The sequence below is a fragment of the Musa acuminata genome, chromosome BXJ3-5 (genome assembly GCF_036884655.1).
Source record: "Musa acuminata AAA Group cultivar baxijiao chromosome BXJ3-5, Cavendish_Baxijiao_AAA, whole genome shotgun sequence".
NCBI lineage: Eukaryota > Viridiplantae > Streptophyta > Magnoliopsida > Zingiberales > Musaceae > Musa > Musa acuminata.
The window spans coordinates 36169965-36197041 of NC_088353.1; the positions used below are offsets into that span (position 1 = coordinate 36169965).

At 36.6% G+C, this 27077-nt stretch overlaps 2 protein-coding genes and 1 long non-coding RNA gene across 8 annotated transcripts; 1 reads left to right on the top strand and 2 right to left on the bottom strand.

The window, feature by feature from the left end:
* The first annotated feature begins 1024 nt into the window (after nt 1-1024).
* Nucleotides 1025-8114, top strand: LOC135584265 (uncharacterized). 4 transcript variants are annotated; one of them, XM_065152748.1, is made up of 12 exons: nt 1025-1219; nt 1320-1539; nt 1940-2140; nt 2217-2287; nt 2403-2565; nt 3147-3740; nt 4049-4429; nt 4559-4634; nt 4715-4778; nt 7016-7151; nt 7626-7739; nt 7810-8114. In XM_065152748.1, exons 1-12 carry the CDS (start codon nt 1098-1100, stop codon nt 7873-7875), a joined length of 2208 nt encoding a protein of 735 aa, XP_065008820.1. In that variant the 5' UTR covers nt 1025-1097; the 3' UTR covers nt 7876-8114. The 4 variants fall into 4 exon arrangements, 3 of the variants coding, with proteins under 3 accessions (XP_065008820.1, XP_065008819.1, XP_065008821.1); XM_065152747.1 differs by having other exon boundaries at nt 1040-1539; XR_010496833.1 differs by lacking the exon at nt 7016-7151 and having other exon boundaries at nt 1040-1539.
* Nucleotides 8115-8832: 718 nt separating this feature from the next.
* Nucleotides 8833-26993, bottom strand: LOC135638123 (ubiquitin-like domain-containing protein CIP73). 3 transcript variants are annotated; one of them, XM_065151088.1, is made up of 18 exons: nt 26808-26993; nt 25261-25381; nt 24003-24120; nt 21883-21990; nt 20145-20263; nt 19941-20021; nt 19705-19854; nt 19563-19632; nt 19322-19476; nt 13547-13711; nt 13391-13462; nt 13199-13316; nt 12486-13133; nt 12264-12388; nt 11939-12184; nt 11164-11799; nt 9798-9950; nt 8833-9282 (listed from the first exon to the last, which is right to left on the bottom strand). In XM_065151088.1, the coding sequence occupies exons 2-18, from the start codon at nt 25378-25380 to the stop codon at nt 9208-9210; spliced, it is 3159 nt and encodes a 1052-aa protein (XP_065007160.1). In that variant the 5' UTR covers nt 25381; nt 26808-26993; the 3' UTR covers nt 8833-9207. The 3 variants fall into 3 exon arrangements, with proteins under 3 accessions (XP_065007160.1, XP_065007161.1, XP_065007159.1); XM_065151089.1 differs by having other exon boundaries at nt 9803-9950; nt 11939-12190; XM_065151087.1 differs by having other exon boundaries at nt 11939-12190; nt 26808-26992.
* On the bottom strand, nt 22570-23992 carry LOC135638125 (uncharacterized). Its single transcript, XR_010496513.1, has 2 exons — nt 23560-23992; nt 22570-23494 (listed from the first exon to the last, which is right to left on the bottom strand). It is a non-coding gene; the product is annotated as an uncharacterized LOC135638125 (long non-coding RNA).
* Nucleotides 26994-27077: the final 84 nt, after the last annotated feature.

A 27077-nucleotide genomic window follows, 5' to 3' on the forward strand; every position in this document is an offset into this window, starting at 1 on the left:
CTAAATGTTAGTGCCAACATGAAGATAAATGCAAACCAGTGAACGCAAAAACCCAAAACTTAGCTATCAAGATTGACTAGTGCAACCTCAGCTTGTATGGTATCTGACTCGGTAAAGGTCAAAGCCAATCCAACTCAGATATTAATAAATAGTATCTGTGGAGGTGATGTAATGGTAATGACTTGTAGTCAAGGAATAGAACAATTAATTACCGAATCCATGAAGTTTAGATCGTTCTTTTGACTAAGTTATGCCTTTCATATCTTCTAGATGGTTCGACCATACTAGTTTAAATCCAAAATAGATATAATATAAGACCAAGAAAACTTCAAGAGAAAGCAACACCGCATTAGTATTCTTAAAGGCTGACTTGTGCCGCATCCATCCAACCGTGGTAGCATTATTAAAAGGGAGCCATGAACTGAACTCTTTGTCAAGGAAGAGATCTTCTTATAGTCGAAAATAAATCAGTTTAGATCAGCTTTTGACTGAAGTTGTCACTTCGGTTCAACCGTAGTTGTTATAACCTTAGAATATTGACAAACATTACACTAATTTGAACCATCGGTTGATGGTTTTAAATCTTATTTATTTTTTTAAAAATATTAATTTGATAAGGTTCAATCAATATTTATCGATCACGCTTAAAAGTGGATGATACAATTTGGTTCTTTAATTTTGTTTTTCTCTCTTTTAATTGTTATGATTCACGAGGGCTCATGATGAGTCGAGGAGTTCCCTCGTTCTCTATATTTTTTTTTTTTTCTTTTTATTATCGTCTTCTTTTTTTATCATTGGATATATTGCAAAGAAACATATATTCATATGTTGAAATGATATGGGATCCATATTGATTCGAGACCGTCGTAAGACTTATACCCAAAAATAGAAATAACAAAATACTAATATTATCTTCATCACTTACTTTTATAAAAAATCTTTAAAATTAAAAAAAGACTTCGAGATATATATATATATATATATATATATATATATATATATATAGGGGCTTTCGCTGGGCTCGTCCCGCGTTCCTCACGTGCGCTGATCTCTTTGTCGTCGAAGCCAATTCAAGAGCTGCTGCCGACATCGACACGATGGGCTCCCTCTCAGCCGCGGCGTCGGAGTCCCTCCCGCCCCTCCCCTACCCACCCGCGCGGCGGGACGAGTCGGTCGTCGACGATTACCATGGCGTCCGCGTGGCCGACCCCTACAGATGGTGATTCGCGGGCCCCGTCTTGCTCAAAAACCCAATCAGATCGAATCTTTTCGAGTTCGGTGCGTTGTGAGGAAGATTGTGTTTCTTTTGGGGTACCCAGGTTGGAGGATCCGGATGCGGAGGAGGTGAAGGAGTTCGTGGAGAGGCAGGCTGCGTTGACCGACTCGGTGCTGGCGAGGTGCGAGGAGAGGGAGAGGCTGCGGCGCCAGATCACGGCGTTGTTTGATCACCCCCGGTATAGCACGCCGTTCAAGCGAGGCGGGAAGTACTTCTACTATCATAACACCGGTCTGCAGGCGCAAAGTGTTATCTACGTTCAGGTTGTTTCCTTTATCTTATGTCTAGATCATGATGGTGGTGCTAATGGATTTTCCATTTTGTTTCTTTGGTTGGGTAAGGATTCGTAAAACTAGGCTAAATAAGTTCATGATCTTTGTTTGTTGACTTATGTGTGATTGATAGGTTGTTTTGATTTGTTTATGCATCAATTATCCCTTAAGGCACATGTAAAATGATATGAATTTCTTGTAGAAATTTGCCATTTTAGATCTTTCTTTCCCTAGAAATGCTTGCTACTTTGTTTTGGAATTTTTTTCTTTTTAATTTGGAATAAGATTACCAAATTAAATCTGAATGTCCTAATTTATTGTAGAATCGTTTAGATTTCAATGGTTCCGTTTCTGACACTGATTTCATTATGAACCCTTTGCTTTGCTGCAGAAAGATTTGGATGGAGAGGCAGAGGTTCTGTTGGATCCTAACATACTTAGCGAGGATGGAACTGTTGCACTTTCGATGGCTTCTGTCAGCAAGGATGGCCGGTATTTGGCTTATGGGCTTAGCAAGAGTGGAAGTGATTGGGTTACAATCAAGGTGATGAGGATTGATGATAAGACACCAGAATCTGACACAATATCATGGGTGAGAGTCCTTTTATACTCCATGCATTTTGTGGTTAGTTCTCCAATTTTCCCGATGTTTTCTTTTCCAACTATAGGTGAAGTTCTCATCAGTTAGCTGGACCCTTGATGGAAAAGGATTCTTTTATGGCCGGTATCCACCTCCTGAGTAAGTGAAGCAGATTCCTTATTCTAATTGTTACTTTCATTTATTGAAGAAAAAAAATCTTTAGTTGTAATTGCTCTGTCAATTGTATTTTGTGTTTATTGCTGTTAATGCATAGAGAAGGGGTTGAATTGGATGCGGGGACAGAGACAAAAATCAATCTGAATCATGAGCTTTACTATCATTTTTTAGGCACGCATCAGTCAGAGGACATATTATGTTGGAGAGACCCGGAGTATCCAAAGTATATCTTTGGAGTCTCCGTCACTAATGATGGAAAGGTAAGATGCTGCCTCATTGTCATGTTCTATATTGTTTAGCAATGTAGAAAATACTCTTGATTCTCTTCAATTAACTACTATGCAACTCTCAGCTGTTGTACAATTTGTTGCATACAATATTATAGTCCTTGCTCTAGTTTTATATCCATTCATCACCACATTTCTGATTCCTACTTCACAATGTTATTGACTAACACCTATGTGATCTACGCCATTTGTATGTATAATATGATTATAAATGTGTGATGTGTTAACTCAAAACACATATATGAACTGCCCATCGGAATGTCCATCATATGTTATTGTTATTGTTTTCATGTATTTAAGTTCAAGTTCATGTTGGTAACATAGTAACATGAGGGGTTGCGTGCACCGAGGGTGTAGTGCCATAACCCTAATTTGGCATCAAGCTCATGTAAACTGTTGATTTCACCCTGATCAGCATGTATAGTGATGGCTAATTTTGACATGTCTTCATGCTGTGAGGTCAAGAATTTGATTGCTTTAGCATGAATAATTTATGAAATTTTATTTTGTCAAATCAGTTTCTTTGAGCTGTCAATGCTTGTTATTATCTGCAGTTTGCTCTTTTACACATTACGGAAGGTTGTGATCCTGTCAACAAGTTGTACTACTGTGATCTGTGCTCTTTGCCTAACGGGCTTGAAGGTTTTAGAGGAAGCAATGAAATGCTTCCTTTTGTCAAGCTTGTGGATAACTTTGAAGCACGCTATAGTGCTGTGGCAAATGATGATAGTGAGTTTACCTTTTTGACGAACAAAGGAGCTCCAAGATGTAAGTTAGTAAGGGTAGACCTCAAGGAGCCAGACTTGTGGACTGACATTCTGCCAGAGCATGAAAGGGATGTACTGGAATCAGCTTATGCTGTCAATGGCAACCAGATCTTAGTGTGCTATCTTCGTGATGTCAAGCATATTTTGCAGATAAGGGACATGAGTACAGGAGATTTGCTACATTGTTTACCATTAGATGTTGGTAGTGTCTCTGGGATTTCTGCTAGACGTGAAAATAGCGAGATCTTTATAAGCTTCACTAGCTTCCTTTCTCCAGGAATCATCTACAGGTGCAACTTAGCAACTGAAGTCCAAGAGATGAAAATATTTCGAGAAATTTCTATCCCTGGTTATGATCGAACAGAATTTGATGTTAAACAGGTAAATTTACACTAAAATTCTTCCAGTCTACCTAATTTAGAGTTATTTTTAGAGGCAAAAATTAAGACTTGTTAATTGTTTCATGTTAAGTTTTGTTAAGGCAATGTTTTTTAAAAATTTTGTGGATAGGTTTTGTTATATGATACTTTAAAGAAATATGTTCTCCAAATGACTTGTATAAAAAAGTTACATTTTAGCTATTATAATCCTTTCTGTTATTGATGATCCATGCATATGAAGAGATCAATTTAAATAGTTGGATCATCAAGTTATGATTTTTCTTTCCCTTAATTTATTTTGTTTCTCAGGTTTTTGTTTCCAGCAAGGATGCTACCAGGTTACCCATGTTCATTGTGTCAAAGAAGAATCTTAAACTTGATGGATCAAATCCAACTTTACTTTATGGATATGGGGGCTTCAACATTAGCCTTAAACCTTCATTTCATGTGAGTCGTGTTGTCTTGGCAAGGAACTTAGGTTTTGTGTTCTGTTTAGCCAATATTCGTGGTGGTGGAGAATATGGGGAAGAATGGCATAAAGCAGGATCACTTTCTAAGAAACAAAATTGTTTTCATGACTTTATTGCTGCTGCTGAATTTCTCATTTCAAATAATTATACCAACCCTAAACATCTATGTATCGAGGGAGGTAGCAATGGTGGACTTCTCGTTGCAGCTTGCATGAATCAGGTAAAAGTAGTTAAAGACCTTCGTGCTTGTATCTGTGAGCTTCATGTCAAAACTATTCGAGCACTCTTGGGGCTTTCTGTATTTGTTTATTATCTTTTATAAGTATTAACCATAAAATTGTAATGGCAGCGTCCAGATCTTTTTGGGTGTGTGCTTGCTCATGTTGGCGTTATGGACATGCTTCGATTCCACAAGTTCACCATTGGTTAATCCAATTTTTTCAACTTCTTGGTGGTTATGCATTTCCCTTGTCTCTCTGCTGATTCATATATACTTGTTATTCAGGTCATGCTTGGACCTCCGATTACGGTTGCTCAGACAATGAGGAAGAGTTTCATTGGCTTATTAAGTATGAAACAACATTCCTTCATTGATAGAATTTGAATTTTGACATTTGACTTGTGCCACATCATAATTTTGTTGATTATTGGTTTTAGTTAAATATTTATGGTACGTTGGTTGAGCCAGAGTCTCTAGTTGCTTATGAGGTTTTAACAGCTTTAATGTATAACACGTGTTATTATCTGACAATTACTTCCTAGTTCCTACATCACAATTATCAAAGTTCATAGAATTTAATCACCTATGAACATGTATAGTTCGTGACATGCTATACAACTATAAATAATAGTATATGCAGTTATCTCTTTTCTTTGTATTTATTTAATATTTCTATTAATGCCTGCCATAAATTGTTTAGTGCATACGGCATACCTATAGTTGTTACTGCATGCATCACCTTAATGATGGCTTGTACTTAAAGCTCAATAAGGCCATCTCCTGCATGCTTTGACCTCTTAACAAGCACTTGATAACCACTTCAGTGATTGCCAGTGTTGATCCTTTTGTATGTGGATGAAACCTTGGTCAATGAAATAGTGAAAATGGCTTTATATTATTTAACTCGGTGTATTTGGTTTTCCATTCTCAGGTTAGTGTTAATAAAATATCATAATGCTATATGTATAAGATTAGAAATTGGTGCCATTTTCTTTTATTAAAGTTGAGTATCCATTTGTTTATAAGACCTACTTTCTGATTGCTGCTCACCATGCTATATTGTCTTTTTCTCTGTGATACCTGATATGAGTCAAAAGTAAACAAGATCCTGAATGTTGTGTTCTTTGCACCATGTCTTCTTCATTTTGTTTAAAATGCTCAGCAGTTGAAGAGAGATCTTTTCACTACAATTTTCTTAAAATGTAGTGCATGCTTTATACTGTTACCGCTTTATACTGTTACGCTTTTCACTACAATTTTCTTAAAATGTAGATATCCCCTGAAATCAGTTGGATATCAATAGCCCTATAAACCAAGGATTGCCATTCTGGATAGTGCTTTGCTCATATTATACAGTGTATCATGTCATGGCTAACCCTATATCTTGTTCGTTAATTAAATTAATGCTGTTCTGCCATCATTCTTTTTCCGATGATTTTGTTGTTTGAACTTTGAACTTCAGTTTTATAAAAGGAAAACAAAGTGAAATAGCATGAGAGTTGTCTATTGCAAGCCATTCTCATCCCTGACCCTCTTCAACATTTGTAAATTGTCCAAAATGCCTTATTCTGATACTGTTCTTATAGTTGAAATTTTTTGCCATCACAAACTGTGGCCTATATTCCTTCTAAAAGCTTTTTCACCTAGCTATATTGTCACTGTTATATTTGTTTCAAATTAATCAGTAAAACTCATTATCTTTTCTGTAGATGTTATCATTTATTGACCCAACGAGAGAGAATATTTGCTGCAGTAGAAGCGCCACTGTTACTTTACTTAAGGAAGGCATCAATATCTTTCTTGTAATATAAAATTAGGTTGGAGCAAGGGTCTATGAGGGATCGAGTGTGCCTCTTTTCCAAAAGGGTATCATGCATTGATGTGTTGTTATACTTACATGCTCTGAACGTTTTTAAAATGCATCAGCCATTGGTGTGTTGGATTCCACCATGCTCGATGCTGATGCTTTGTTAGTGTGGTACATGCCTGCCAGCATAGGTAGATGGCTCATTCTGTCCTAGTATACCAGTAAGAAAGAATTGATTGTATAGGTTTGTTATGAGGTTACAAGCAAAGAATTGAGGCCATATTGTTATTGGACTTTGACGTATTGCCTAAACTTATGCTTGAGCTTTCTATTTTCTTTTAAACTTGGTCTCTGATGTTTTCTGTTACTTTCTTTACTAGAAATTATTTATTTTCCTTATCATTACATACTGATTGGAACAATTTCTTCAATAACATGTACAGACTAGTTTTGCCATTCTACTGTAGGATTAACAACCGAGTCTTGTGCTGGATGCCTTTTCAGACGCTGTTGTCACGACTTTTGTGACTTTTTGATGTTTGAAAGAGGAAAAGGATTCACAACTAGCATTTTCTTGGGATGTTCTATTTATTTTTTTGTTGGATGTTGTTAATGGCATCTGTCCAATTAACGTTTTGATTCAGTCAATCACCGAAAGATACATATATATATATATATATATATATATATATATATATATATATATATATATATATATATATATATATATATACAGGTTCATTCATTGCATTCCAACACATGTACATGTTTGTCTTCAGATACTCTCCACTGCATAACATAAAAAGACCATGGGAAAAAGGCTCTGGCCAATCTTGTCAGTACCCACCAACCATGCTTCTGACAGCTGATCATGATGATCGTGTTGTGCCTTTGCACTCGTTGAAATTACTAGCAGTAAGTTACTCTATTTAGTAGTAGTTGGTAGTTCTGCATCTTGTTGATCCTTATTATGTTTCAGTGTTTTTCTTTTTTTTCATTAAATGTGCCCTATCTTATATACTTGTCCAGTTGTACACTCTAAATATGTAGGAGAGCAGTTAAAACAACTATATTGTGCTTTGAACTTTGAAGTTTGTCATTAGAACTATTATCAGCTTCTTTGGTATACATGTCAAATATCATGTGAACCAGATAGCTTCTACTATAACCGCAATAGTGCATATAATATAGCTTTTAGTGAACAATATGTGACAATATCACCTGCCAATACGAATTGCCAAAGCATGACTGTGTTGACAAAGCAAAAGAAACTACAAGTAAATGCTCCTTAGCTCTTGCATTGTGGCAGCAGCGATAACAATGTTCTTCAGTGTGTTTTAATAAATTATGTTATTTTCTGATGATTGAAGTATGTCTTGTCATGGACAGACTATGCAGTATATACTGTGCAACGGTGTCGAGAACAGTCCACAGACAAACCCAATAATTGCCCGAATTGACCGAAAGGCAGGACATGGAGCTGGGCGACCTACTCAGAAATTGGTTCGTCATTGTACTCTACCACAGTTCTTCCACTTGTGTATCGTAATCTAACAAGTTTCTATTTGCTCAGATCGATGAAGCTGCTGATCGCTATAGCTTCATGGCTAAGGTGTTAGGGGTCTCTTGGATCGATTAAGCATATTGCTCGGCATCGATGAACTCCTCGTGCAATTGGAAATGCTATTTGTATTTTTATTTTTACCATATTGTCATCTCTTCTCTAGAATAATTATTCAATTAGCTTCAATTGTGTAATCCAATCAGCTTCTTGTATTTGTGGTGATATGGAAAATAAATACTCGAGGGTTCCCTGAGAATCGATTGAATGGTGCTATTTATGAATAAATGCAATGTTTGCATGCATTTTTCTTATTACATTTGTTGTTGTTGTTGACATTTTGATTTGTGACAATAATTTAGAGATAATTATTTCGGAGTGATGAGACCCCTTGTAGAGTCTATTCTCTTCTTTTATTTATTGTTTGTATGCTCGGGACACTCTAAAATTGATGTCTTCCGCTTACTGGTAAAAGAATTAATAGAATGGATCTGTTTTGGTGTTTTTCAATCAAATCAGACCTATCAAAAATTAGATCATTCAATACGTCGTCACTATGATGTGCGATTGAAATACATGTGGAGAACCAAAATGCAGCTATCAGGTTAAAAAAAAATAATTCACAACAGGGCTACTGTTCTTAATAGTATTAACCATTCTAATAGGTCCATTCAAACCACGAATTCTTACATCATCCGATTTCAGGCAACGAGTCACGAGACCAGACCCAACCGCGTTACTCTCTCACGAGCTTGATAATCTAAACTCAATCATCTCACCAAATAGTTGGGATTCCTCGTCCACGAGAGTTGACAGGTGTACACCCAGGAGGCGAGAGGCACCAACGAATCCAAAACCTCCTTCGTTTGCTCCCCGTGCTGATCGAGAAAAGAGACAAGGAGACGTCGAGGGAGGCCGACTCCCTCACCAACGGTGACTGACCACATCAACCACCATCGCAGCAGCAATGACAAGGGAGCATGCTAGATGATAATAATAAAAGAACAATCTTATCACCGTGTCAAAGCAAACAAAGAAGGAGAAAGGTAATACAATCAACAAAAGTCATAGAATACAAACATTAAAAGAGTTAACACAAAATGCATGAAACAGGGAAGCATTTCCCAAGCACGGGGTATAGGATATATGACAACATAATGTTGTGTCAAAAGTGACGACAATAATGGCAATGTGTCGTGAGAAGTGACAACAGTCAAGTCACCTTGGTGGTTTCAAGATGACTTCAAAATCATGGACGCCACCAGCTGAGACTTTTCAGTACACGATCAATCAGTCTATAAAATTTCCATGAACAATATAGTGGACTGCACTGCCATTAATACCCAAAATGGAGCCGCATGCCTTTCTACATTTATCAACCCAGATCATTGGAGGCTCCACCAGGTCGATTCAGGACTTCTCCGACGAATTGGATTGTTTATGCAGTCTCTCACGAATATGACGTTGCAACATCTCCAAATATTCCTGCAAAACATGATTGTCGACAGGGTTGTAAATAAAATTCAAACCATCAATGATCATTGATAGCTGGACCAACTAGACCTCATTTTGTGGATTCAGCATATATTATTCCAATGCAATCTCTCATCTTAAATTCCCAAAGGCTAGTTGTAACAACTACAAGGTTAATCTCACATTTAAATGAAACTTTTCCATATTGACAACTATATCAATGAGTAAACAGAACTTTGAAGTCTTAAGACTCAAAATTTAAACAGCATGTTACAATTTTACCCATCTCCATGGCATATACAGTATCTCTTCCTTGAATCCCAATTCTTCACTGACCACTTAATAAAATCAGTTAAGTGGATAAAGGTTATCAGAATAATTTGTTTACAATAGTCGCAATCAAATCAAAATACTTTATCATCCACAGTAATTATAATATCTACAGAATGATTCATTGATCTATTAAGATTCGAGTAGTCAAACTTGGTTTGATTAGCATTAAGTCTAATAAAAAACAGAATACATACATTACCAAGCTCCGCATCATCTCCAAGTTCTTGAAGGTCTTCGTAACTCATCTCTTCACCATACAGATTGCCTGAACCTTCAAGCATGGCACGAAAAATATTTCCAGAAGAATCACATTGTTCAATTCTTTCCCGCGCTTCACGAAGATCAATCTGAAGAATCCAATAAGCAAAAGAAAATAAATATATATCAGTTCCATCCTTGGAAACAATTTAAGCTGCTCGTAGAGTTCCTTAATACTGAGATCCATAATATGGATTTGTATGACTGTTTACTCGAGTCAGCACGGTCATCCCTTATAAGCTCCAGAATGAAATATAATCCAGAAAACATCATACTAGCAAAATCATTAATCAAAAACAGGAACATAATGTATACAGTACATCAGATAAGTATATCTTAACACTTTCATTTACTGAAGCACCAACTAAAGATAATCATTCATGATCAACTGAATGAAATTCATCAAAAATCGTGTATATATATATATATGTAGCTTAAGTTCCTATCCTAAACCCCCTTCCATTTCTGCCATCCATTCTTTATCCTTCGCTCTTCCCTATTGTTCAAAAATAAATACTCACCCCCGTCCTCCATTCTTGTCCACCATCTTTGCTGAACAGCGTCCCCAATCTCTTCCCCTCTCTGCTCTGGTTAGAATTATCGAAATTATTTGGTGATAATTAACAGCTTCAGCTTAAATTCATATCCAATTTGTGCTCAACTACTAGATAATGAAAAACCTTCCCATGCTTATGCCAATCACCAACAAGGGTCAATACATTCATGTTCAGTTTGTTTACATTCTGAGGTGAGGTGGTATTTCATTTTAGATATGAAAATGTAAGATGGCAAAAGTTGTAAACAAATGAAAGCAAGGGCTTCGAATCATTATGATAAGCAGAGCAGGAATTTCTATATCCACAACTTGGTTCCTCAATCATACATATCAGGGGTTAAGTATAATAAAACATGCCACTTGAACTAGACGTATCACCAATCCCTTGGCTTTGTTTCAGAAATCTGGCTAATTTTTTACACTAACTATCTAATTAATGTCAGCAAATTTTAGCATTTAAAAATTTCCTGCTACAAGAAAAAGAAGATTGACTATTATTTTTATACCTACTTCTCTTCTAAGTCTTTACCATGTTTCAACACAGCAGTAGCAATTTCTAGTCCACATCCCGTTTAGTAGAAACAATACGTCAAACAGATTTTTTGAAACTCCAGAACAAATAAAACCACCATCACACATTTTTTTCAGTCACTACAAGATATAAGGCATATCATGCATCGAGTACATCTAAAAAACATTAAAAGGACTTAGAAAAATAGCTTGACATTAAGATAACAAGCATGCACCTGAACATTTCGATCTTGCATTCTCTCAACGTTGTGGGTCACGTTATTACTTTGAGGCTGATGTTCAGATCCCATGACAGTAACAGGCGGAGAGCGAGATGACACCCTGCCAAGAGCTTGTGATACCATGGGCATCATTTGTTGAATCATTCTTGAAAAGTCAATTCCACCTTCACTACTTCCAGACCCCAGTAACATGCTCCCATGATCTTGACCTTCCCCTTCCACTTGCTGTACAATGTTATTCAGGGCACTCCTCATTGCTGGACTCTGGGTGCATTGCTCCATCATGCTTCTAAGATCAGCAGGGGAACCTAGCCCAGTCTGCCCAGCCACATTGGCCAATAAATTATTAAACACAGGGCTCTGGAGGACATGAGAGATCATGCCGCCAGCATCTACTTGTTCCTGGGAACCTTGCCCTCCCAAAGACATGCCATCCACAAACTGACCAAGAACAGAGGGCAATGAAGTAGATGGACTATTTACATTTACTCTGTTAACATCAGAGCTCCGAGAGACGATAGATCTGAGAATTTCTTGGCCCCTAGAAATAGATTCCTGATTCTGATTTACTGAAGTCGCATCACAGGATACTCTGTCTTTCCCCACAGGCTTTGTTGACTTACTCCGCCTCTAAGTAAAATTTGAAAAATAATCAACTTAGTTAATATGTACATATATATATATATATATCAACGGAAACAGAGATTCAGCTGCAATAAGCAAGAAATCAGTACATCTCCTATGTGTAATAAAGCAAGTTATATATCACCTTAGGTTGCAGACCTCCAAGTCCAAGCCCCAAAGGTGTGGACCTACCACTCCCACTAGCCTGGCTTGATGATGAATCATGTGAAGCTACACCAGACATCAGTGTTTTCTCTGCGAATTTCCCCAGTGTAGCTGAATTAGTGTCACTTCCACAGCTTGTGAGTCCTATCAAACCAGCAGTCGAAGATTCCTCCAAATTAGGACTTCTTTGATGGCCCCCAGTAGTAGAAAAACCATTTCCTTCTAGCTGAGGCTAGAAACAAAACAAGTACAGTGAATATCTCCTTCTGACGAATATTATACAATAAATGCCCATGGAACACTACCTGTTTCCCATCACCTCGCGTGGTGGTATCAGAAATTTGTGACTCAAACAATTTGTTGTTAGAATCAGGATCATTATCATCATGGGTACTCGCAAAATTGTCATCAGTATCGGTTGATAACGAACCTCCAAATTGAAAATAGACACAAAGGAGAACAATGAATTATAAGCACAGTATTCATGCACATGTAGAAAACACACTAAGCCTATGTATATATTTTACCTGCAGCAACTTGCTGCTGCCCTGCTGTGCTTGACGAGCTTTGGTTTGGGGAATTTCCAGAGATCACATTAGCAATTTGTTCATTTATTTGCCTAACAATTGCAGAAATAGAATCCATTCCTGAAGAGCCTTGTGGAAGTTGAACATTCATATCTGATTGTGACTCACTATTCATAGCTGGATGAGAACCTTGAGCTGCAGCAGCCTGCTGACTTGTAAATGAAGAACTTTGACCCAGCGCATTGCCAGCAAATGGACCATCAATGTGCGCATTTACTTGTGCTACTATCGCAGGGATGCTACCTGATTCTAAAGGATGTGGAACAATGACTGATGTGTTAGGTTCCATTCCGCTACCCACAGGAGGATGGGACCCTTGAAATGAACCTGAATGTGGAGGACCTGACTGCTGAGACCTTACATGAACAGGGTAAACAACACTAAGGACCTGACTTGCAGTTTCACCAGAGGGACGTGCTGGAATAGCTGCAACAACTGTTCTTGCTGGTATTCCTCGCATTGGATCTGCATTGCCTGAACCACTGCCATTCTGCCTTGGTTGTTCCACATTCTGGCGTTCACTACGATTTGCATCCCCTGTATTAGCCCTTCCACCAGAAGATAATACACCAGGTGCCAACGAAGTCCCTGATTTCAGATAAAAGTTTAGCCATTGCAAAGAAATGAAAATGGGTGAAATTATGCTCTCTTACCAGAAAGTATATGGATGTTGATATTTCTCAATGGGTCCCCACCAGCAAGTGGCATAGAAGGTCCATTAACCAAAGGGGAGGAAGCAGTAAAAAGAGGGCTCATTTGAGGAGGAAAAGGCTGCAACAAAAAAGCCTGCTTATACACAAAAGGTCAAACAAAAACTTTATTCACAACAAAGAACTTGAAGTAACCTGAACCATTATGGGGTTTGGTCCTGTGGAAGATATATAAACAGCTGGTCCAGAATTCACAAAAGAACCATCCTGCATCACATGTAGCATTGTGTTATTTTTAGTTGAACTTGTAGCCTAATCACCAATGTCCATAACAAGCTAAAAACAACATACAGGAGATGGTCCCATCCGTAGCATCATAGTTGTACGACCAAGCTCCAAAAGCATAGCACCTAAATGTTGCATTACTAAACCCATATGCATTGCATCAGACTGTATCTGACTCCGTATCATTGGATCAGCAGAAGTGGTTTCTCTTCTCAGGCGTTCAACCATACGCTACAAAGCAGCAAACGACAAATTTATTTCATCTGACACTGAAAAGAATATGAAAGAAATGAACATTACAAGAAATATTCTACTAAATATTCTGGTACTCATGGCACATTGTTCAAAGATTGTCGAAAGCACTCAATCTATTTATACATATTCTGTTACATTAGGACAACAATTAGTATCAACAAAATCTCAAACCCATCATTTAACGCAAAACAAAGAACTTGATGCTTGTGAGATCAATAGATCCATGCATCAATGACAAAACATGTATTTTTACAACCAAATTTCTTATGTACTACAAAGAGCTCCAGGAGTCCTTTTGGCACTAAGCAGAGAAAACACATAAGGTTCTCATTCAAACCCTCCCACAAGACAAATGAACATATTCAAAACAAATTCACAGCTTTCCCAAACAAGGTATTATAAATTATAAGAAACGAAATCTCCATTTTTCCCCACAGAAAGGTTAATGAGCCTACCAACTTTACTACTGGCTCCTGGCAAATTGATAGGTTTTCATCCAACCACTTGTTTAACATTGAAAATAGGATTTCAGTTAGGTACTTGACAATATTGGTAAATCCAGTTATTACAGAAAATACCACAGAAACACCCTTCCCAGAGGTGAGGGCAGTAATAAGAACTAAATTAAAATTTCTACACATTATCCAGTATTGTTTCCCTTTTTCAAGGATCTTAATACAAAATACACCAAACAACATCGAGATTCTACATTTTGGCAACTGGATCCATGCCAATCTCAGTCCACTACATGGTACATTGGCACATACTGTGGGAGGGTGGTGGACCAAGGGAGAGAGGAGGAGAGGAGAGAAAAGAGAAAAAGAAAAGTAGGCGGCAGCTGTGAGGAAGAAGAGGGGAAGGGGAGGAGAGGAGAGGAGTACCAGTCAGATCAATGTCAGCAGGTGACCTGAGGCAGGCAAGCCTAGAGAAGTCAAAAGAGAGAGAGAGATGGAGGGATGACTGGTTAATCTAACAAAATAGGCCGCATTTGGCACTCAATTTATAGGGCTTACTGAGTGGCATGACAGGTTAATCTAACAAAATAGGCCACATTTGGCACTCAATTTATAGGGCTTACCGAGTGGCAAGTCCTATTATGTATCTGGATCGCCCAAAAATTGGCAGTCCACATTGCAGATCAAGCCCAGACTCGTATGCACCACCAGGCATGTACGATCTGAGTGAAACAACTTTTGATCCACATTATTTCCTTAACAAAAGCCAAACTGGACAACTAATAACAGACATAATAAACAGATACATCTAAGCATAAGTTTGGGGACAACAATGCCAAGCAAATAACCCAATTAATGTGTCGCCATTAATCCTTCGCAGCACTTGATCAACCAATTTGATATTTTCATTTTGCTTCTGATGATATTTCAAAAGCTTAGATGAACAAGATTGCCATGTGGAGAACTTCAAACACAAGCATTCAAAAAGATGTGTATGTATGAACATACACTATGTATTTTTGTGTAGACATTCATTTAATATACACTCTTTGCAGCTTTGCATGTCATTGTCTTCAAGACACCAAAACAAAAAAAAAATCTAGCAACATTGTTGTATGCTCCCAGAATTCAGATCTTATATTCTTAAATCTGTTACCCATGCCAAAGCTGTTGCTAGCTTGCAGCACTCTTTTCTGTTCACAAAACACCCATCGTAGACCTTCTAGCATAATATTCACCTAACCTCTTCCTTGAACCATCACCGCATAATTATCCCTCTCGGCTGTTCCTACCTTGATTTTCTCTTGCCCTGTACACTACCTGCCAATTGCTCGATGGTTCCTGCATGGACCATACATCACCTCCATCAGGCATTACAATTGCATTGAAAATAAGATCGTATTTTCTTAAATCTGTTACCCATGCCAAAGCTGTTGCTAGCTTGCAGTACTCTTTTCTCTTCACACCTGCTAGAATAGTATTCACCTAACATCTTCCTTGCACCATCACTGCATAACTATCCTTCTCTCAACTGTTTCTACTTTTATTTTTTCTTGCTCTGTACACTACCTGCCAATTGCTCGATGGTTCCTACATGGACTATCCATCACCCCCATCAGGCATTACAATTGCATTATTTTGGTCTCCTCTCTTCTCGCACTTGACTCAGCATACTGGCAACACTATCAGCATACTGTTAACAGTATTTTTTATTTATTAGATTAATAATATATTACTTTGATTTTAATACTGCTAACTTTATTTATTGTTTTGAATTTTGAGACTTTTATTAATGTGATATTATGACTTTATACTTAAGATTTTCTTAATTTAATATCATATTTTTATTTAAATAATTATATTGATTAATTATATAATATTTTTTATATTTTAGCATCTTACTTTGGTCGGACGAACGCCTAGCGCCTTCGACGTTTTGGAACCTTAGAGCCTTTTAGCACCTAGCGCTTTTCAAATCATTGTCACCAGATATACCTAGTACTAGGTCTACGTCAGTACTTGTTATCATGACTCAATCCACTGAGACAACTAACCTAATAACTTGATCTACTTAGAACAAAATGATCCAAAATGCTTAAACTTCTAAGTTAACGATAGTGCTTGCATCTAGTCCTATATATCTAGTCCTATCATTCATCGGTAGCAAAACGATAGATAACTCAAAATACTTAAACCTAAGTCCTGTAGCCCTATAAAGAATACAACCTCATCCCAATGCTAATGTGGGACTAATGGTGTATAATATGAACCACCTTTTTTTATCATCATAACCACAGAATTTAGCCTACTCTGCCAACATGACAATATTAGAAAGAACAGTTAAACAGGCAGAGAACCAAAGAAGCCTCAAGAAGGGACAAGAATAATAGGCTAAAATTTAAATAATGGTGATGGACCACATTGGTTTTAGGTGTCAGATCTACATAAATGGGAGGTTAAGTTACAATTGAGCAAGGGTGTGATATGCGGAATGGTTGGTCAAGTTTTTGCATCTTCGAAAGCATCATCTAGGTCAAGCAAAATATTTTGTAGCAGTGCATTACCTTAACCCACAACACAGTTCTTAACTGAAAAGTGGAAAGTGGATAAGCCGACTTATTCCATTCTGGTTTATAGCCAAACAGAAATCATTAAATAGCAGAAGGATGGATAGATCCAATTTCACTTAAACCAATGTTATGGCATTGATTCTTTCAGTTGAGCGACAGAAAGCAATAGAATTGATGTTTGAGTGGCAACCGAACTTGTACTACCCAACATGTGCACACAGAGTAGCACAATAACCGTTGATCTGAACTTTAGATGTGCATATACAAGATATAAAGAAATGTCTGTTATCTATGATCTTTTGATATAACATTTTCCCTATAATGTTAATAATAATAATAACAGTATACTTTTATTCTTAATAAAATTTGATATAACATTTTCCCTAGTACTTCTTTTTCCCCATCAATGATCTGGTGACCTTGGAGGCACACCATCAAGATACTGCAATTGGGTAATTTACAGGGGGAAGCATCAAGAGTAGTAGCTATGGAAAATAGAAAAATAAACAAGAAGTTACATCCCACGAGACATACTGGTGGCCATTAAGGTGGGTTGGGTTGACCTGGCTTTGTCAGGTTAATTTTGGTTGACCCAAAGACCAAAGGTACTCACACAAACATGTCTTTTATAATTGGGTAAAAAAAATTTCTGCTTGCAACCAACCTATTAGGATTTGGATTGACTTCAATTGAATTTGGCTTATGATTTAGAACATTAGAATTTTAAAAATAACAAAAAAGGTCAAAAAGAAATATTTGGCAAAAGAATCAACAAAATATATTCCTAAAAGAAATTCTTCTAATATTCCCTTCTGTTTCATGAATCAACAAATAGAACTTAAGAATCAATGACTAGTCAAAGTCATGCACAAAAAGGGATCAATTTTCAAATCATAAAAAGTGATGGTATACCTATATAAGTTTAGAAGAATTTTAAAGATCAAAATGTAATTTAATAAACTATAAAATTTTAAGAATTAGACTCTGTTGGATGAAGGATAAGTATTTTGGTATCCACACAGGAAGTATAATACTCAAAATTGCTCTAGTTATAAAGAATTTAAACTGCTATAAAACTTCATGAAAGAATGATTGAAGAAAAAATAAGATGCAAAAATAATATTTTCATGAATCCGTTTGGATTTATCCATTATGATTAACCAATGTAATTTATTTATTGAAACAATTGATAAAAAATACAGGGTAAAAAAGGATGACTTTCATAAATTTGGTTACTGAGTGAAAAAAAGCCATAAGTAGCATTCCTAGAGATTCATTCTGGCATGTTTTAGAAAAGAAGAGTATATAATAGTTATATTAATATAACATAGCCATTAGTGTTCCTAAGACCATACGTTTGGCATAATAATACATACTACTAGTCTATATACAAGATGGACCACGTTGGTGGATATTGTTTGTTCATGGTATTGATATTGTTAATGAGAGTTTAATTAGGATCAACTCTAAACTCAAATTATAGAGACAAAATGCTAGAAACTATAGGATTTATACTAGGTAAGACCAAGACAGAGAAGGGGAAGTGCAATTTTACAATATTAAGTGAAGAATTGATAATATAATTAAAAAGGATGAACAAAATGATACTATAAGTAACAGTCAACAAAGAAGTGATTAATGAAGGCTTAAAACAAGTCGATAAGAATTTTGTGTGATCATGATGTGTCCCTTGGAATAAAAATATATATATATAATAATTTCAAGATCATTTAAAGAAGTAAAAGATGTTTTTGATCACTCTACAGCAGATTAAGTGAGAGAATGTAAGTAAGCAAATCAAAAACATCAGGAACATATAGACAACAAGGGGAAGCAGGTCAACAGCCTAAGAAAACGCTAAATCTTTTCCCCCAAAAAAATTGTAAACAGAACCAGCATAGCCCCACTTCACCTCCTTCTACATAAATTCAACTGTTAAATAATCTTAAATGTGATGCAAAAAATGATCTATTGGGTGGCCACAACTAGATATCAGATAATCAAATCATTACCTTCCAAATTTTTATATTTTGACTCAAATAAAATGCAAAAAATGACAGAATAAACAAATTAGGCCCACATACTCACTACTAAAACTGATTTAACTGGGCTCTCATGAACCAATCTAAAATACAAGTGGACCCAAAAGACTGAACAATAATTCAGATTCAGTCCACTTAGCAGGGGCTTCCAGGACTTGACCCAGACTATCCAAAGGCCTCAAGTTAATGACTCTTTTGCTCTCTCTAAGTATATTTTCAAAAAAAATTATTGATTTGAAACAGAAAAAGATGACTACAAATTGGAGGAACTTTCTAATTGTAGTCCAAAATCAAGAGCAGCCCAATTGACAGAGCCAACTAATGTAAATCTTATGGATGTTGCCTCGAAGTTAAAAACTCCAGCAAACAAGAATCTTAAACTCACCAAATAAGATGGTGGACAACATTTGATTGTCCATTTATAAACTCTTTCAGAAAGTAACTGTTCAAACATGTTATATGGATTAAAAGAAATGATGATTGTACTTAGATCATTTGAGAACAAAAATCAGGACATACAGAAAAGGCAGCTGCTGCATTGCCACTGAGAAGTAGTCTAGCATGCTCGATTATTGAAGCCAACACATCAGGAGTTGGTAATCTGTTAACGTTCAAGGATGCATTATCTGATCTTGGAGGGTCCCGCAGATTGCTAGGTGAAGATGACTGAGAACCTTCATATTTCAATATTAGTGAATAGAACCGTTAATCATTGTCGTAAATTTTCACAAAATCAAGAAACTTGATAGCAAAAAATCACCACTATTTTGCAGAATTAGCTCCATGCGGTTAATGAAATCCAATAGAGTCGTCATAGAATCAGGAATGACCTGAAGCACAAACCAAAATATGAGATGACATAAGGCACAATTGGCACCAAAGAAAATAAATAACAATTCTACCATATTCCGCGGCACACTCCCTGGCGAAGCAAGTTGCACCTGAAAAGGCTGATTGACAACAGTAACTGCTGGTTGTGCTTGGTTACCTAACTGGTTTCTGCCATTCACATTACGGGAGCCTTCTGTTTCACCACCTGGGGACACCTGATTCTGTTAATAGGAAAATCCATCCCTGTTAAACCTTTGAGATAACCCAAAATTCGAAATATGTTAGATATAAAAAAAAGGTCCATTACAGCAGCAGAGGGAGTGTTACTAGCTCCGACACCAGGAGTCAGAATCCCTCCTCCTAAAGATTGCAGAACCGCCCCTACAACCTTCAGAACATAAAGCATATTACAAGTAAACCTCCAATATAACCCATCGCAAGAAATGAACTTCCTTCCAAAAATTAACTATTATGAGACAAAATTATACAAATTCCAGAGCATAGAAAATACCCGACCAATATCAGATATCACCCCTTCCCCTTGATCACCAATGTTAACAGTTCCAAGAACAACACTGTGAGAAACTTGTCCAATCCTATTATGAGGAGCATTGCTGGTAGAGTCACTTCCTGCAAAACAGAAACTTTAGTTGCATGTTGTAAGTTGTAAATGCAAAAAAAATGGTTACATATACTGCAAAAACAAAAGGCCAAACAGCCTTTTACCATTCCATCCACAGGTAACAGACTTAAAATTAGGTGAGAAATGGAAAGCATGGACCATCATATATAAACCGAAGTGCCTTAAAGTAAAATAAGCTATAACATAAAAATTCCCTCGGTAGACACATATTCAATAAAAAGGGCATGCTTATTAACCAAGTAATGAGGTAGCCTATATCTGTAGACAAAAGAACATAATGGATCTGGAAAAGAAAACTTTGAAGAGTAAACTGGAAGCAGATATTGACATTAGTGCAAAAAACTAAAAAAAATCTATAGCAGAAGTTGAGGAAACATCGATAAACAACAGTGCAAATGTTAACAAGTTCTCCTGTTGACTAATAATAAGCAGAAAAAAAAAACAACTGGCACAGGACACAAATATGTAGATATTTGTACCTCAGAAGTGCAGGTAACATGAAGCAAAATTAACAGGATCGATATCAGGTTCAGTGTTGGCCATGGGTTTTATCATCAGGATAATCCAAATCAACTGAATTGTGGGATCAAGGATTTTCTTTTGTAATGACAGAAGATGGGCTGGGAGGAGCCTGAAACCAATCTTAATAATCTAGATTGGCAAAAGTATGCCAAATTCAGCCATTATATAACTATCTAACTGGTGGAAGCTAGTGGAACAACCCAAACATTTAGGCATATCAAGATTGATCCTGGCCAGACCCAATATGTGTTAATTGAGTTCATCAAAACACAAATAATCTCCAAAGAACACAGAAGAAACACTGCAAAGATATATAATGTTTACATCATGTTATCTGTGACTTTTTCAGAACTCTTGCTCCAACTTCGACAAACAAAAATGTGTAACAATAATCATTGCTTTATTTAACCCAAAAAAAAGGGCTGTTTTCACTTTCACTACCAAAGCTTAGAAAAGAAATAAAAAAAATCGAGATGACAATATCACTAAAAGATAGAAAACATGAAAACAAAGAACTTCTCAAGAAGTCAAGAAGCATCTTCAAAAAATTTCTGCAAAGTCAGACAAGCATCTTCAGTATAATTTTAAAAACCACAAGGATTCTTCAAAGAACATCTCCGTATGTATTTGGGCAACTCCAATTGCAAATCTGATATGTATACAGTAAACTATCCAGCATAATGCATGCAACACTTAACATCTTATAGGCATGATGCACTTTCATAACAAGCGATTTTGTCAATAATCATTCCATGGCTTTGTATTCCTTATTAGGTTAGCATTTAATAAATTTAGCATTAGACCTCAAGGGGTATTTGCATTTACCATCTCACACAAAAATAAAGGTTAGTCAGGTGTTATCAAAAGTAAAGATTGAAAAATATAAAACTAGTATGAAGTTTTTGTCAGGCAGGAATTGTAACAATTAAAGTTACACATTTACTCCATAAAACATCAATAAAAAAATGAATTACTCAACATTTTGGCTAAGAAAAGGCATTACAAAAAATATTTGTTAATCCTAAGCCGTATCAGCAGAAGATAGAAAGGCCAACAATATGAAGAGATACAAATTACTTCATACCTTGGTTGTCGTTAACACGAGAGGAATCCCCTGCGACTGTCCCAGGTTGAGTTTGTGCCTGAACTGGCTGTCTAGCAACCAAATGCAGTGTATGACCATCATCCAAATCTATATAATGGTGAAGGTACAACATTTGCAGGTCCAGTATACACAAAATTGTAGCTTATATATGAAGAGCTACAGGATCACTATCTTATACTAAGACCGTTTGTTTATGAATCAGCTACAGCATCATTATCCTCCATCCACTTGAGTTGTTTATGAAGTCAAAGAAGAATCTAAAGTACTTGAGCATATGCAGTTCAATTGATCTTTATACATTAGAATATCCAGACATCAACCAGATATTGCACCCCTAGATATTGAACAGGAATAGTAATCTTGTCCATGAAATATCCAAACTTCACAGTCAAAAGCTACATGATATTTCAAGTGAAAGAACTGTTCCCTGCTTGATCTCTGCATCCAATACAAGATTCTTTACGTGAATAATATAAAGCATATTTAAGCATGAGATTTTGATGCTATCTAAATTTTAATTCAAACATGTAGTAACCTTATAAATTAGGACAAATTGTCACTTAAACCTATTTGGCATGTTGATCTTTAACATTTAAGAATTTTTAATTACTACAAAGAATCACGACATCTCAATTTCATTTAGCATTTTGTTTGTCTTTGGAATAATTTTGGAATGTGATTTACCTCAGGTGATCTATCAGAAAAAATAGATAAGAAAATTAGCCAAAAGAAGAATACAAGTAATGTGCTGGATTGAAGATCAAGCCCAAAAAAAGAAGTTGACCCAAATTTAGAATCATCAAAATAATGAAAATTATCTTACAAATAATTTTTGTGCAACTCTAATCTCTGCAGGTGGCACCTAACAGCTGAGCACAGTGTTTAGATTGTCATCTATGTAGTGGGAGTGAGTCAACAACTGTGCAACTTACCACCAATTGACCCTTTCAAACTAAGGCAAAGATGGGCTTGATAGGCCTACAGCCTGTGCATAGGAAAAGAGATATACAAGATGTCTTGCACACTTGTTAGCAAAGGTTAATCTAAATGGATCAAGAAAACCAATTAATGTCAATGACTTACACCAGATGACAGTCATCACATGGATTACCTTAGTCTTATTATTATCATGGTTTTCAGGAAGAAAAATGAAGCTCTGTATACGCATATTCCAGACCAGCTCTGAAATCCAAATCTGTGTATCGATTAAAGCTCAAGGACTCGAGTAATCTTCCAAACAGCTCTAAAATCCAAAATTTCAAATTGATATTATCATAAAGCAAGGATTTCAATTTTGGAACCGACCAGCATGGATCTGGTCCGTTCTAGCATACTGACACATAGTACGAAGAATGTACAGTGATACCGCTGAGAAGGGAGAGGAGGAGGAAGAAGAAAGAGAAAAAAAAAAAGGAGAAAGAATGTGCAAAAGGAAGAAGAAAGAGGAAGAGAAGAAAAAAAGAAGGTAGAAAGATGAGGAGATGGTGAAGAAAGAGATGTACCAGAATGGGTGAAGGGAACAGCGTGTGGAAGCTGAGGCCACAGTGCATGGGCAGTGATGGTGAAGATGAATCACATGACTCCATGAGCCCTAGCACAGTGCAACTCCTCATGAGTAGTACGCTCTTAAAAGAAAAAAAATTAAGTGAAGCATACCAGACTGCCCGATTTCAAGTGGTTCATGCCTCAGTCACTGTTTAGACAGGTAATACTCGCTGAACCATACCAAACCAGTGGAAATTAAAAACCTTGCATTAAAGTAGATAAGCTGATTTTCAAATAAGAAAAAAAATCACACTTGGAAAAAATTCATCCATAATGGCATTACCAAATCCATTGTGCCTAAATTACAACAAACCATGTACTTGAAAATACTTTCATACCAAACTAGTAAAAAAATGACTTCCATGTAGAGTTCAAACCTTCTTGTGATCATACTCCAATGGAGCACATATGGCAATAAGCATCAACCTATTTGTAATTCCAGGATGATCAAAGGAAAGGCTTTTACAATGTCCAAATGTATAGCACTTAGCTTGTGTAAAATTATGTGAAAGAGGCAAAGACTGAAACTAAAGAAAAATTAAGATAGTGGATACGATAATCTGAAAGATGGTGGTCATCCTTTAAGACTTTCCCCCTAAAAATTAGCCGTTGCAGCTCCACAGGAACACCTGTTGCACTTGCTACTTTTGCCTTCAGTGAAGGAACTGGTGTCTAAAAGGATAGCAGAAATAACGTCAAGACAGCTATACCAACATAAGAAAACATGTTCCCTCAAGAAAGTAACTAGACACTCCATGTACATGTCAATATGAAAAAAAAAAAAAACAAGAACTTGGAATAAGCATAAAAATGTTTGATACAGAAACTAACCCCTTAAATATAAATATTCATTTGATACTAATTAATATCTTACATTAAACTAAGACAAATATGTCCTCAAGTGAATAAAACAAATAACAACTAGCTCTTTTCTAGTCCTTAATAAACTCAGCTTAGTTTCATAAGAATTTCAAGAAGAATTGAACACACATGGGCACAAGATTCAAAATCAACTTGCATTCGTTGATGCAGCAACCATCAAGATGACAAAAGGTAATACAGATACTTTAAAGATTATGATTTATTGTTTGCGACACTTATCTTTCATTGCTTAAGAATGCAAAAAGAAATATCAAGCTGAATCTTTAAGAAGCCTCACAACCTAAAAGAAAACAAGGCTGCTTCCGTCACATACTTGTGTTCATTGTAAGCAATAAGAAAATTTGATAACTATCAGATTTTACAACATCGAGTATTCCAACACAAAACACAAGGGTGGATGTGTGAAAGTAATTTGCACTGGCACTTGTGAGCATGTATGAAATGTGTGTCACAAAGACGGAAAAGAGATCATATGACCTTCATTTACACTATTTAACTCATAGAATATGCAAAGATAACCAACAAATAACCATAAACAGGAAACATTCAACTACATCATATGCATTACAAACTAGACTGCCGTTCCTAATCTTAAACCTAAACATAAAGAAAATTCAACCACATTCAACCAAATGAGTTGATCCAGCACATGTAGAATTAAGCATGTTTGAGGTGATGAAAGGCCAAAAAAACTTAGCGGAAACAAAACCATCAAGTGATAGAAGATTATTTTATTACGCATAAATTAAATCATTCTCACAACAAAAAAATAAAATAACAAGATTTTCAGAGCATGCACTACCATCATCTTCGATACAAAACCAGTTTAACAACAGGTACCAGTTTCACAGATATATTATGTTTGGAGTTATTCAGCACAGAAGTTTCAACCTCAAGAGGAACTACTTAAGACACCTACAATAGCCTTACATCTTTGTTTACACGAAACGTGTAGACCCGTGAATCTAGCATCTTGACATTAAGTTCTATAGTTGAATCCGAACTTTCACCAATTCCTTGGACTGAACAGTTGCCCTGGTCACCAGCCATCCTGTTCAGAGTGAAAGGGGGGAAAAAAACATGTTTAAAAAATCTCACAACTAGAAGAACAGACAATTGTGCAAAAATAAATCATATCATACAATGCGCATAAACAAATGTCACATAATCCGTTACGCATGACAAATATGATGCATATCTTATTTTGTGCATTTCGCATTCCAATCAAGTAAACTATGGTCCCAAGTTCAAGGATGATATTCCGGACGAGGGCATATGTTTACAGATGGAGATACATAAAATAAAAAAATAAAACAAAAACATCTTCTACTGCTGCAAAAATATATGCACTGCCACAAACTTTGGAGCCAACTAAATAAGAAATTGAATTTATATCTAAAGGCAATAACATGTCACAATTAGCAAGCTAAGACAGAAAATGGAAATAAGTGTATGAATATTTATGACTAACCATTTTTCTTTACAAGTGTCAAGATTTGTAGACTCCAGTAGATGGACATCCGTAAACTCCAAGAGATGACAATGCTTATATTGTCTTTCAAAACACTTTTAACATATTGGGGCCCCAAAATTATCACTATATGAATTCTAAAATCCAAATATCCCAATTCAAGATGCTATTTTCTAGAGTCAGAACAATACATGACATCACATTTTTATAAAAACTTCAAGAAATAATAAGCACATATTTTAAATTAGGTAACCAAGACAAGAAAAAGAGCTCCTCGTGGGAAAATAATAAGAAGAAAAAAAACTTGTGGTTCAGGTGCAGTGGGAGCAACTGAAAATGGAGAACCATGTTCCAGTCATACCATGCCCGACAGCTTTGCATATGTAACCCAAAGAAAGTTTTCCGAGACCAAACATTTTTTTATGTTCTGCAAATTAAACCTCTCAAATAAACACAACTCGAAACCATCCAACCCTTTGCTCAACAACCCTACCTAAACGTCCTTTGCGAAAAAACATTACCATCACCGAAAAAACTCGAGAAATATTTCCAGCTAAGCGTTCTTGCATGGTGGGATAACCCGCAAACGTAGCTCCATAATCTTCTACCCTCCCGCTTCGCATATTTATCCAGCCTTTGAAGACCCAGCCTTTTTGTTATGTCGTGCAGAACAAACATCTCCATAACCGTGAAACACGATTCCAGAACATGCAACCCTTTTCTTTAACAAACCCACCCAAAAGATTCTTCGATACACCAAAACGCGCCGTCATCCCGATTCCTTCCCAAGAAAACGCGACCAACACGCTGTATCACATTTGGATCGAACGACGAAAGATACTCAATCTAAGATGTCGAATAAAACACGCAGGGAGGAACATGCTCCACGTTCTTGGAATAGTTGGTCTTTTCATAGGAGGATAAACAATAAGAACCAAGAAAATCGTATCGGTATCTACCAAAGAAAAAGGGGTAGACCGGATCGAAAATGAGAAGCGGATCGAACCCTGTTTCGCAGTTGCAGACGGACTGAGAACCTCCTTCCCCGCTTCGTTCTTGCTTGGATCGCCGCAGAACAATATGGATCGGCTCCTCCTTCCGCCTCTCTTCTTGATGCCTTGCTTCGCCCGCCTCTCACCGCCACCGGTGTCTCTGGAAGGGTCTAAAAGGCGTTTCCGCTCGTACGATACGCACTCTGCGGGCCTCTCACCCCACACCATTATCACCGCATACTTATATCATACGGGAAATGCGGAGCATCTCAAGCATGTGTCCT

Bases quoted from the DNA above. Each gene is read 5' to 3' on its own strand.
- LOC135584265 (XM_065152747.1), top strand. From the start codon at position 1,189: ATGGCGTCCGCGTGGCCGACCCCTACAGATGGTGATTCGCGGGCCCCG. The intron at 2,141-2,216 runs GTGAGAGTCCTT...TTCCAACTATAG, and splicing joins AATCTGACACAATATCATGG to GTGAAGTTCTCATCAGTTAG. The intron at 7,152-7,625 runs GTAAGTTACTCT...TGTCATGGACAG, and splicing joins ACTCGTTGAAATTACTAGCA to ACTATGCAGTATATACTGTG.
- LOC135638123 (XM_065151087.1), bottom strand. From the start codon at position 25,380: ATGGCTGGTGACCAGGGCAACTGTTCAGTCCAAGGAATTGGTGAAAGT. The intron at 24,121-25,260 runs GTAAGGCTATTG...CTATCCTTTTAG, and splicing joins CGTTTCGTGTAAACAAAGAT to ACACCAGTTCCTTCACTGAA. The intron at 20,022-20,144 runs GTATTTTCTATG...TATGTTCTGAAG, and splicing joins TGATATCTGATATTGGTCGG to GTTGTAGGGGCGGTTCTGCA.